Source organism: Corvus hawaiiensis, chromosome 24, assembly GCF_020740725.1.
Source record: "Corvus hawaiiensis isolate bCorHaw1 chromosome 24, bCorHaw1.pri.cur, whole genome shotgun sequence".
Lineage (NCBI taxonomy): Eukaryota > Metazoa > Chordata > Aves > Passeriformes > Corvidae > Corvus > Corvus hawaiiensis.
In genome coordinates this window covers 7243105-7255178 of record NC_063236.1, presented here as the reverse complement: position 1 = coordinate 7255178, position 12074 = coordinate 7243105, and the positions used below count along the sequence as shown (strand labels likewise).

Here is a 12074-nt window from a genome sequence, read left to right as displayed (position 1 = left end):
CAGCTGCACACGTGGCTTGGGTCTGGCAGAGCAGCTCTCAGGTTGAGAGGCACCTCCTGGCTTCATTTTAAGCAGGTTGTTTCCAGCATATTGGCTTTGAGGGCTGTACACTCCTTTAGGGTGTCCTCAAACCTTCTTCAGATCTCACCTGCAGCTGGAAAACACCCCCTGTGTGAAGAAAAAGGCCAGAATTTGTTGTGTCCTGCGTGTTGCCAGGATAACTCTGAGCTTCTTATTCAGATTCCTGGTGGGAAGTGGTGGAGCTGAAGAGGTCAGGAGGATAAAATAATTTTGATGTGAAACAGAGCCTTTCTCTGTTTGTTTGTGCTTCGATTCTTGATGGCATTGAAAAACTGCCCTGGAACAGGACAAAGCATTTGGGCACAGTCTGGCTCTGCTTTAGAGGGTGGCTTTGGTCATAGCATTGAAGGGAACAGAAGAACCACCTGGAACAGACGTTATTCGGAATTACATGTGCATCCAAGGGGCTCCTGTGCCACATTTTGCAGGAAGAGCTATGGAAAAGTCTTGTCCAAGAAAAAGGCTGGAATAGGTGAGAGAGTCACCCGCATAAAATACAGAGCTGGAAATAACAAGCCATGGATTTTGTCCATAGGGAATCTTGTGGCACAGCCAGTGAAGTGAGGTGAGCTGAGACCTGGCACAGCATCTCCAGCTGAGATAATTTCCAGAGCATCCAGCAACTCTCTGGAAGAGATGTGCCCACTATTTGATGGGCACAACTTCAGAACATGCTGGGTGACAATTGAGAAATTCTCCAGAATTTAGGGAATTTTACCCCCACTTCCCTGTTATTCCCCAAGAATATAAATTTCCCTCCCTCCACCCTGCAGAGGAGAAGCACCAGGGATGCTTCCTCTCATGCTGATAAATTCTTCAGGTGATGAATTCTTCTTGTTCTCACCCATCCCCGAGTTTGAGTTCCCACACCATATTATTGTTTAACTGTTTCATTCAAGGTCCATAAAAACTGGCTCCTGCTTGTTTGCTGTCCCACAAGGACTAAATCCGCCCTTAACCTTCCTGGATACATCAATATCTTGGGATTCATATCTGAAACCAAAAATAACCTTTAAGATACAGGGGTCATCTTCCTCAAGAGAAGAATCTTGATCATCTCTTGATCCCTCAGCCCTTTTAATCACAGGGTCAGCTTGAGTGGGCTCACGGTGGAAATCTGAGTAAAGCCTGGGCACGCTGTACTGAAGTTAGATCCAGGGCCTGTGCAAACTCAAGGACTGACACAACCAACCTGTCTTCCCCCTCTTTTTCAGCTGGAAAGTGAATGATTCACACCCAGAGGCTTTGGAGTGGCTCTAAACCCCACACTTTCACCTCTGAGCTGCCCTCGTTCCACCCAGGTCCAGCCAAGGGAAAATGGTTGGACCTGGCAGGAATTTGGCAGCTTGGGTTATTGTGCAGGATCTTCTGCAGCTTGCCTGGCCTTGCATCCACAGCACAGGGGCAGCTGCCCAAACAGAGGCCATGGGGCAAGATTTTCTAGAAAATGGTTTAAATCCTGAAGAGGAGGAATATGAACAGAGAGGGGACAACATGGATCTCCCCAGGGCACTCCTGGCTGTGCTGGGCCTTTGATCAACTCACCCAGCACTGGGGAAACTCTCAGCAAATTCTTCTCTCCCCAGGTTGCTCTCAGTCATCCCCTGCACAGATCCCCCCAGGGCTGCTGAAATCAGCCTCTGTTCCAGGGCACAACCAAAATCAGTTCCTCAGGAGGGAGCTTGTTTGTAGGAACAAGGGAGGTTGTTGCAGGGAACAAAGATATCGCAGGGAAACTTTCCCAGCAAGCCAAGAAACCCTTGGGTTTTTAGCACCCACCCGAGCTCAGGGTGTGAATCCTCTGGGAATAGGCAGTGACTGCTGGAGCTACAGTGGCAGGAGGTGCATGCCCCTGTTCCTGGGGGTCTGTTTTTAAATTCCTGGAACAAAACCCAGGTTGGACTCCAGGTTTCAGATACCTGACACAACGTCTGAGGAGAAATACACTTGAAGCACATTTACTTACTGTGTGGTCTGACACAATTTGCCTTCTTGCAGGAGGAAAGCCAACAGGGAAGTATTTTAGAAGACTGGATCAAGCAATTTAAAAGCCTAACAGAGCATGATTTGGGCACAGCAGTAACTTAATAGCTGTTTTTGCCACCAGAATATCAAGCAAAGGAGCTTCCCTCTCCATTTTTTAATATAAGTCAGCATGAGAGACCCCACTGCAAACAGACATTCAGCAGTAGCAAGATGCACAGGTTGGTGAAGTCATTAACTGGACTCAGGACCAAGCCTGTGGCAGGTCTCAAGGCCACTCTCACTGCTCATTGATGCTCTAGGGCACATCTGTGATAGAGCTGACCATGCCCCATGACAGAAGTGGCAACTGGTATAAATCCCACCCCACAGACAAAGAGAGAGCACTGTGATAAACTTTCTGTAACCCACTCGTGGATACCATGCCCAGAACCCAAAGAAAACAACCAAAGAATTCAAAGTTTATTCTTTAAAAAAGTTATTTAAGAAGCAAAATAATTTACTTCAAACCAAAAGAGATGCATTATTGAAAGCAAATAATTAAACAAAGTAACAACAAATTAGCCCTTGGGTTAAAGGTCCAGATCCCAACATTTCCCAACCATCCTGGGGGTTACACACAGGCAGACTCAAGGTTTGGGGTTTTTGAGGAGCACAGACAGCTCAGAATGGGATTCAAACTCCCACTGCTCTCCTTCCCCCACAGGCCTGAGGCTGCTTGAAATCCAATTCTAAGTCTGAGCTGCACTAAAAATTACGGCAGCTTAAACATCCTGGTTTAAATCCGAAGTCCTACCAAGGACAAGGACAGGATCAGAGCAGTTGAACAAGACCACGGAGGGGGGACACAAAGAGAATCAACCACAGAGTTCCACTGGCTCCTTGGAGAGCTGTGCTCAGCCACAGCAACAGCAACATTTATCACAGTCATTGGCACTTGGAAGTTCTGAACAAGAGCTTTACCCTTTTTTAATATTTTACCACAAAAGTTGTTTATGTCTGTTCTGCCCAGTCAGGACAGTGAAATCAGCTTGGCACCAGTGCAGAGTTGTGCTGTTCTAAATAACAATATTTGGACCAAATCTACTAAAACATCTTTTCCAGGGACCTGTCTTGTGCAAAACCTTCTGTGCTTATCTTCTAAGTCATTTTCCCAAAAGTTCACAGGGTTTTGTCCTTCCAGTTCTTGGTTGCCACCAAACCCAGAGTTCCCTGTGAGACAGCTTGAAACAAATTACAGCCATTCAGTTCACACTCCTGACTAGTACAACACCCTGATTTTTTGCTGGATTTGGAACTACACTGATGGAGATGGGAGTATCACCCGTGCAGATCAGCTCTGCAGCATCCTAAAAACTGGAAAAATCCTAAAAACCCTTCTAAAGGTTCCAAAGATGGCATAAATACAGACCCATCCTCACCAGGGCTTTTTCCCTTTTCAGGTTCTATAGAGCCCAAGAGAAAGAGAACAGCAAAGAGAAAGCAGATGCATTTTCCAGTCAGTTCCCACACGTTTCTGAGAATTCCCAGCTTTTGGAGCTACAGCTGGTACATTGTAATGACACCCAGAGCATGTTGGGCAGTGTGGAGCATTGCTGTGATGAACCTGAATCTAAATAATTCTCCAGACTGACCACACAGCCTTCAAACATCAAATGCCAGAGGCTTCCCATGGCCACAGGCAGCTGTGCTCTGAGCAACCCTGCTTGCCAGGAAACAAACTCCTGCATTTCCCAAGAAATCAAACCCCATCCACAGACCTGGATGACAGAATGTCACCGTTCAACATCCTTACAAACTCCACATTGCTCTACGTGACCTGATGTGCATCCCAAAAGCTTTTTGTCATTTTCCAGGGGTGTTTTTATTAACTGGGCATCCATGTGTCACACATCTCTTCAGGAGCAGCCACTCATCTCCTGCCACAGGGAAGGCTTTCACAGAAAACTCTCCCTGACAAAGCTTTCTCAGCCCTGGCTGTGCAGTGGTGGCAGCTCTGTCACGTTTAACCTGCAGCATGAGATCAGTCATGGGATGGTTTGGGTGGGAAGGGGCCTTAAAGCTCATCCAGTGCCACCCCTGCCATGGGCAGGGACACCTCCCACTACCTCAGGGTGCTCCAACCTGGCCTTGGACACTTCCAGGGATGGGGCAGCCACAGCTTCTCTGGGCAACATCAAACAAGCTGAATCCAAGCCACAGCCAATGGTCCCCACAATTCTGCCCACCACTGTGTGTATGGTGCTGGAAAATATTATTTTATGTTAAAATTTTTGTGGGTTTAATTCTTATCAGTGTCACGTCAGTCAAAGTTAAAATAAATTGAGAAAAGTATTTATAAGGATTATCACAGATAAAGAAAATGTGATGCAGACTGAGCCTCTTAATTCCCAGAAGAGAATGAAGGATGTAAGTAGTGAAGGAAGCAAGATTAACAGGAAAACATTCTTCTCTCTCTGTTTACTGATTTCTAATGTCCACTTGAAATTGAGCACTCCAAATGAAGATGTGTGACTGACACCAACAAACTGAAACTGAGCCTCCTGCAATTCCCCTGCTCTGCTGGTCTGGCACTGCCCGAACGCTCCCTCTGTTGGCTGAAGGCTCCTTCCTCCTCCATCAGAGGAGCTGGGAATTCTGCTCTCCTGCCTGAGCACACGGAGCAGAACCCAATTCCAGCAGCACAAGGACCAGGAAAGGATGGGGCGTTCCAAGGAGCACTGGAGGTTTCGCAGCAGTGACCACACCTGGGCAGCCCAAGTGATGAGGGGAGGATGTTTTGTTCTGGGAAGAACTCGTTCAGCTCACAATTCCCTCAGCTGGAGGCTGTCAGAGCCCAGAATTCCCATCAGTCTGTCCCACATCTTCTCTGAAGCCATCACTGAACTCATCTCCTTCCTCATTTTGCAGGGATGCTGCAATCAGAAGCTGGCTCAGGTGTCTGTGGCAGCTCTCGGCCTTCTCCCCTCCAGCACAGAATCCCAGAATGGTTTGGGTTGGAAAGGACCTTAAAGCCCATCTCATTCCAGCCCCTGCCATGGGCAGGGACACCTTCCACTGTCCCAGGCTGCTCCAAGCCCCATCCAGCCTGGCCTTGGACACTTCCATGGATCCAGGGACAGCCACTTTCTGCACCCCTGACAGAGTCACCCCAACCCCCCACACTCCTTCCCTGACAAGGAAACTCCAACTACATTTTACAGTCTAGAGACATTTTGAAGAGACTCTTTACAGTCTGTGGTAAGAAAATCAGAATAAAACAATTTGCAAGTTACAGAGAGAGCTGAATAGCAGCTGTCCAAAGCAACCTCCAGTTACCAGATTAATTAGTGAGAAGCTGCCCAGAAATGTTGGCAGTTCATGTTAAAAATGAACAGCTGACAGGTTTGGTCCAACTTGGAAGAGATCTGAATGCTGCAGGAAAACAATACAGAATATAAACTGTTCCACCCACAAAGAAAGTAAAACACAGATGCAGTGTGTCCCCTCCCTTGTCCAAGAGTCTCACAAGTGCCTGCTGGACTTTCCAGCCCCCAAATTCCTGCTGGAGGATCCTGTCAGGCACAGATCACCCACACCACACTTGCCTGCTTGAGACAATGAGCTCCCAAGAAATTCCAGTCCTTGGGGTTTTCCTCAACCCAAGGGACAACTTCAAATCTTCTTAGCAAACAGGCACTTAGTTAGGAAAGGTTTTCCTTTTTATTACAGAAATGGAGGATCAGGTAGGTGGCACTCCTGGCACTGGAGATGTTGCACTTTGCTGTACAGGTGCACAGAGAGCAGACACCCATCTGAGAGGGGACAGGGGCACTCCTGGTGGCACAACCCCGTGTGACATTACTGTGCCACTCCTCTGACAGCACTGCACGGAATCCAACAGACAGGGGACACACAGCACTTCTAGCTTTTACTCTAGAGGTAAAGTGTCATCTTTTTCACAGCATTTAGTCTCTATAGTTCACTTCTGTGACTGGTTTTCTTCTTGAACGAACCCAGGTAACACAGTGAGAAAAGAATCCCAGCACATCCAGAGATGCTGCTGCTCCGTGAGCTGAGCAGGGAGGTAGATGCCATGGATGTTCTCTTCAGATGGAGCACGAAAAAGGACCTTGTGCTAATTAACTCTGGTGCCCAGAGTCTGTCACTGGCACCAAAACACTGCAGGGCATCAGCAGGAGAGGCAGCACAGATCGAGGCTCGTCCAGCAGCTGCACCTGAACCACGTTTTCTTGGCATCTAGAACAGAAAGGCACCTCCAATTAGCACTAATTATCTCTGTCCCACTCTGGGGTGGGTGTGCAGTGCAGCAGTGCCAGTCCTGAGCTGGTCTATCTGTTTTCACAGTCATGAGCAACATCTTTCAGGGAACTGCTGAAAGGAATTTCACTCAGCTGGGAACTCAGATTTCATTACTTGCACTGCTTTATTTGGTTAATCCTGGAACGAGCCCATTCCAAGGGAACACAGCTCGAGGGAAGCTGTGCAGGAGTCAATCACTCAGCAGCACAACTGTGCACAGCCCTCTTTCAAGGTGTTTCTTCAGAAATTACACGTTCTCCAACAGCCCAAATGGTTTCCCAAAGGAAGGAGATGGAAAGGAATGATACAGAAAATCACACCATTGAAATCAGCGGAAATCATGGAATGTTTTGGGTTGGAAGCAACCTTAAAGATCATCTTGTTCCATCCACCCATCAGCCAAAAGGGTGATGTGAATGAAAATTCCTTTTCTTAAGCTTTGTCACCAACTTAGAGGGGAATTATTCTTTTTTGAGAATTAATACATTGTAGGATCCAAATCTCTGGGAATCAATAGGTTGTGTGATAGGAGGAAACCCTACCTACAGCAACCAGCATTTCTAAGGCACATGTAGCAACTGCTGGAAGGCAAAGAGACAAGAAGCCAGTGGAGAAGTGGAATTCCAGCTCACCTTTTCACATGACAAGGCAGGACAGTCCCATGCAGCCCTGGTTCCCATCCTCGCTGCTGTTGAGCTTCTTCATCCGGTACTGCCGGATCTCTCTCACCAGAGTGTAAAAAGCATCTTCCACACCCTGAAGGCAAACACAAGGTCAGGTATTTCCTTCCCTGAAGCTTTTGAAATCACTGATCTGTCCATGCCAGAACCCCTTAATGGATTTGAAAGACACAATTCTATAGGAAGAGCAGCACCCAACTCATCCCATGGTTCACAAGAGGATGAAACTCACACTGATGCCCCAAACCCTCTCCTTACAGTCCTGACCCCTCCTGGGGTAACAACCATTCAAACAAACATGGAAAACCATATCTGAGGGAGGTTCCATGCAGAAAACAAACTGCTCCTTGCCTTATCAGCTCTGTTTCAGAATTCTTAGAATTTGACTCTTTAGGATTTTCTGGCTGCTGTTCAATAATTGCACCTTCCCTGCTCTGTTCTCCTGCTCGGGCAGAGCAGGGCTGGCTGGACACGTGGCCAAGGAGGCATTGGAGAAGCCCATTAGTCCAGTCTGGGGAATTCTGTCTGCAAACATAATCTGCTAATTGCCTTTCATTAAGGAGCCAAGAGAGCCGAGCAGGTCTGGGGTGAGCGAGCTGAGCCTCTGACACTCCCCAGTGAGAGCAGCTGAAACTCTGCTGCTCCTCCTGCCAACACTGAATGATGCTGGAATTGGCTGGAATCAGTTTTTTAGCATCATTTGAAGCAGTATAAAGTAGGTGGATTTCTTTTTGTTCTGTGTGTTCTGTGAGACTTTATAATAAGGTATTTATTTATTGTAATTAAAATGTGATTTTTATTTAATACATAAGTATTATTTTTTCAGAATTGTTTTGCAGGCATTTGTTTCTTATTGGGATTTTTTTTATGGTTTTGGAGGTTTATTAAGAGGGGGTTTTGGTGGTTGTATTTATTGAATGTTTCAATATTAAAGGTGGGGGTTTTTGGAACTTTTTTTTGGGCATGTGCTATTTTTTCTTATTACATAATTTCCCACAAAACCACTGTCAGTCTCTTTATCTCTATATGTATTAGTTTTAGTTATATTTATTAGAGTATTTTTTTTCCTAGTTAGCTTTTAAGTTTTATTTAGTAACTTCAGAGGAGTCGAAATGTTTTTATTCTCTATGTTATTTATCAACATGACCCACTTGAAAGGAAGTCAGGACGAGTCTGAAGTGATTCCTGTGCTGGCCCAACCCAGAACTCTTTCAAGCTAAGAGTGAGTGGGGAAATAGAAGCTAAAAACTGTAAAGGGGTTGAAAAATGCTTCTGCTGTAAATAAGGCAAAAGCACATGGAAAAATGTCATTCCTGCATTTCCCAGGAAGAAGTCAGACCCTGGGGGGCCCCTCACCTGTCTCGTTTTTGCAGAGGTCTCTATGAAGGGGATTCCGTAGCTTTTTGCCAATTCCTGGGCCTGTTTTGTGTCCACTGTTCTCGTGGGCAGATCACATTTGTTCCCCACCAGCACCATGGGCACGTCATCCGAGTCCTTCACTCTCTTGATCTGTTCTCTTTAGGAAGACAGATTTGAAAAAAAAAAAAAAGTTAGGAACTATTTTCTAAATATAAAAACTGGTTTAGTTCAATATTCAAACAGATTAAAGCTGAGCAGGACCTTGGGGGTCAGCAGGATGGCCAAGCACTTTGTACACTTCATTTTCTGTCCATGGATAACTCCACTCTGGATTTCTCACCCATTTTCCTAAAGATGCCATTCTGTAGCTGTAAATGGCATCTGATCAAAGAATCCCAGAACAGCTGGGGTTGGAAGGGACCTCTGGAGATCACCCAGCCCAACCCCCTGCCAAGGCAGGGTCACCTGGAGCAGGTGACACAGGAACACATTCAGGTGGGTTTGGGATGTCTCCAGAGAGGGAGACTCCAGGACCTCTCTGGGCAGCTCTTCCAATGCTCTGCCACCCTCATGGAAAGAAGTTTTTCCTCATGTTGAGGTGGAACTTCTTGTGGTTCAGTTTATGGCCATTGCTCTTTGTCCTACTGCTGGGCACCACAGAAAAGCGTCTGACACCGTTCTCCTGGCACCCCTTGGAGATATTTATATGGATTGATGATATGAATAACACAACAACCCTAAAAACTGTCCCAGTCTTACTGACTAAAGGCGGTGCTGAGGCCCTGGCACAGGGTGCCCAGACGAGCTGTGGCTGCCCCATCCTTGGAAGTGTCCAAGGGCTTGGAGTAGCCTGGGACAGTGGAAGGTGTCCCTGTCCATGGCAGGGGGTGGCACTGGATGAGCTTTAAAGTCTCTTCCAACCCAGCCCTGTCTGTGATTCTACGTCCTGGCACAGAACAGTGACAGAACTTTCTGAAAGAAGTGAGAGATTTAATATTTGTCTGTTACTGAGCCTTCACTGAGTCACTTCAATGCTTCATTCTGCCAATATCCCTGCCCCTGTCCCCACTGCCCAACCTGTAGAGGTTGATGTCGGCGAAGGATTTGCTGTTGTTGATGGCGAACACGCAGAGGAAGCCTTCCCCTGTCCTCATGTACTGGTCCCTCATGGCGCTGTACTCCTCCTGCCCCGCCGTGTCCAGGATGTCCAGCAGGCACGTCTCACCATCGATCACCACCTGCTTCCGGTACGAGTCCTGCAACACACGGGGACCTGGGGTGAGCACTGCACTGCTCCTGTCCACCCCAGGGCATAGGATGAAAAATAAAAATAATAATAAAAACACGGGTAGGAGTGAGAGAGGAGCTTTTCCAGGTGTTCTAGAGCAGCTGGGGCTGCCCCTGGATAACTGGAAGTGTTCAAGGCCAGGTTGGACGGGGCTTGGAGCAACCTGGGATAGTGGGAGGTGTCCCTGCCCATGGCAGGGGGTGGAATGAGACGAGCTTTAAGGTCTCTTCTAACCCAAACTTGTCTGGATTTTGTGATTCTCATCCACGTCTGATGAACAACCACCAGTATCTAAAACTATAATATTTTAAATATTACCCAAACAATCACATTTTAAACCATACTCAATCAATCACATTTTAAATGAGACTCTAAGCCCTCCCATCCTTTGTTACAAAACACAGAACTCCTGTTGCTTTAAAGAAAATCCTCAATAGGAGAAGGAAAAAAAAAGAGTATCATAAATACCCTCACCGTGAGCAGAACCTATGCCCTGCACAGACCCGCGGTGGCCTTTTTGCTCGCCTTTGGCTGCCTTAGGAAGCCCGAGGCAGAACGGGGGAGGAACCGCTCCCAGAGCCCCGGGCCGGGCTGGGCTGCAGGGACCTCGCGGCGCATCCCCGGCCGCCCGGCACGGGCAGAGCCCCCGGCACAGGGGAGTTCTCTTTCCCCCGCGTTTCTCATCCCGCGGCTCTGAGCCCGCACCGGCTCCAGCACCCGCGGCCCCGCGCACCTCGATGGTGGGGTCGTACTCGTCCACGAAGTGGTTCTGGATGAGCTGGATGGTCAGCGCGCTCTTGCCCACGCCGCCGGCGCCCACCACGACCAGCTTGTACTCGGTCATGGCCCCGCGGCCTCGCCGGGCCCGGCCCGGCCCCGCCGCCGCCGCCGCCCCGCGATCGCCCCGCGCCGCTTCCGCCTCCCGCCCGCGCGTCACCGCCCGCGCCGCTTCCGCACACGCGACACGGGCGCGACACGGGCGGGACGGGGGAGGGACACCGGAGGGACACGGGAGGGACACGGGCGGGACACTGACGGGACACGGGCGGGACACGGGAGGGACAGGGGAGGGACACGGGATGGACACGGGCGGGACACCGGAGGGACAGGGGAGGGACACGGGAGGGACACGGGAGGGACACCGGAGGGACACGGGATGGACACGGGATGGACACGGGAGGGACACGGGCGGGACACGGGATGGACACGGGAGGGACACGGGCGGGACAGGGGAGGGACACGGGATGGACACTGACGGGACACCAGAGGGACACCGGAGGGACACGGGAGGGACACCGGAGGGACAGGGGCGGGACAGGGGAGGGAAACGGGATGGACACGGGAGGGACACGGGCGGGACAGGGGAGGGACACGGGATGGACACTGACGGGACAGGGGAGGGAAACGGGATGGACACCGGAGGGACAGGGGCGGGACACGGGAGGGAAACGGGATGGACACGGGAGGGACACGGGCGGGACACGGCGGTTCCGAACCGGCAACAGCACCGAGCCCGAACCACGGGGCTTTAAACGGGGAACGGCGCTGGTCCCGCAGCCCAGAGCTTTCACAAGGGGGAAGGGCACGGAGCCCGCGGCTCCGAGCGGGGAACGGCACCGAGCCCGCAGCCCGGGGCTTTAGACGGGGAACGACACCACACGTGAACCACGGGGCTTGAAAGAGGGAATGACACGAAACCCGCAGCCGGGGCTCTAAGGGGGAACGGCACCGAGCCCGCAGCCCGGGGCTTTAGACGGGGAACGACACCAACTCCGACCCACGGAGCTCTAAAGGGGGGAAGGACACGGAACCCGCAGCCTGTGGTTTTGAAAGTGGGAATGACACCGAGCCCCTCGAGATTTGAAAAGGGGGTTAAGTCACACTTTGTACTTTTTAAAAAAGTTGTTAATGAGTAGCTGCAGCTGGGCAGTCCTGGGTAAGTAACTGCATCGCGAGCATCGTGCACTTGGCTCATCTTTTAAGGGTAAGAGACCACAAGCCCAAGAGGAAGGGGCTGTGTGGCTCAGAGGCACCAGGAGGGAGCAGGAACTGGAGAAAGGGAATTAATTCCAGCAGTGGGGATCACAACCACTGACCCACTGACCCCCTACTGCAGACCCCTCAAACGAAGAGAAACTGCACCTGGACAGGAAGGGAGAGAAATCTTAAATAGGGGGTTGGATACTAATTAAAAGTTACGAAATTTGTCATCAAGGAATGCTGCTGTGTTTGGTATAATGTATAAGTAGTGTAAAGTGTTGATGATGGGGAGCCTTTTGGGGAAAGCTCCCTTCTTTGTGCAAACTGGAATAAACACAGAAACCCCTCAGGGTGGTGTGAGAATTGGGAGATGCCACGAGCCCGTGATGGGGACAACACAA

General features: G+C 49.6%; 1 protein-coding gene across 1 annotated transcript; it reads right to left on the bottom strand.

Annotated features, from left to right (window-relative positions):
- Window positions 1-5259: 5259 nt before the first annotated feature.
- On the bottom strand, window positions 5260-10596 carry NRAS (NRAS proto-oncogene, GTPase). The gene is made up of 5 exons (XM_048328164.1): window positions 10427-10596; window positions 9483-9661; window positions 8403-8562; window positions 6999-7122; window positions 5260-6303 (listed from the first exon to the last, which is right to left on the bottom strand). Exons 1-4 carry the CDS (start codon window positions 10535-10537, stop codon window positions 7003-7005), a joined length of 570 nt encoding a protein of 189 aa, XP_048184121.1. The 5' UTR covers window positions 10538-10596; the 3' UTR covers window positions 5260-6303; window positions 6999-7002.
- Window positions 10597-12074: the final 1478 nt, after the last annotated feature.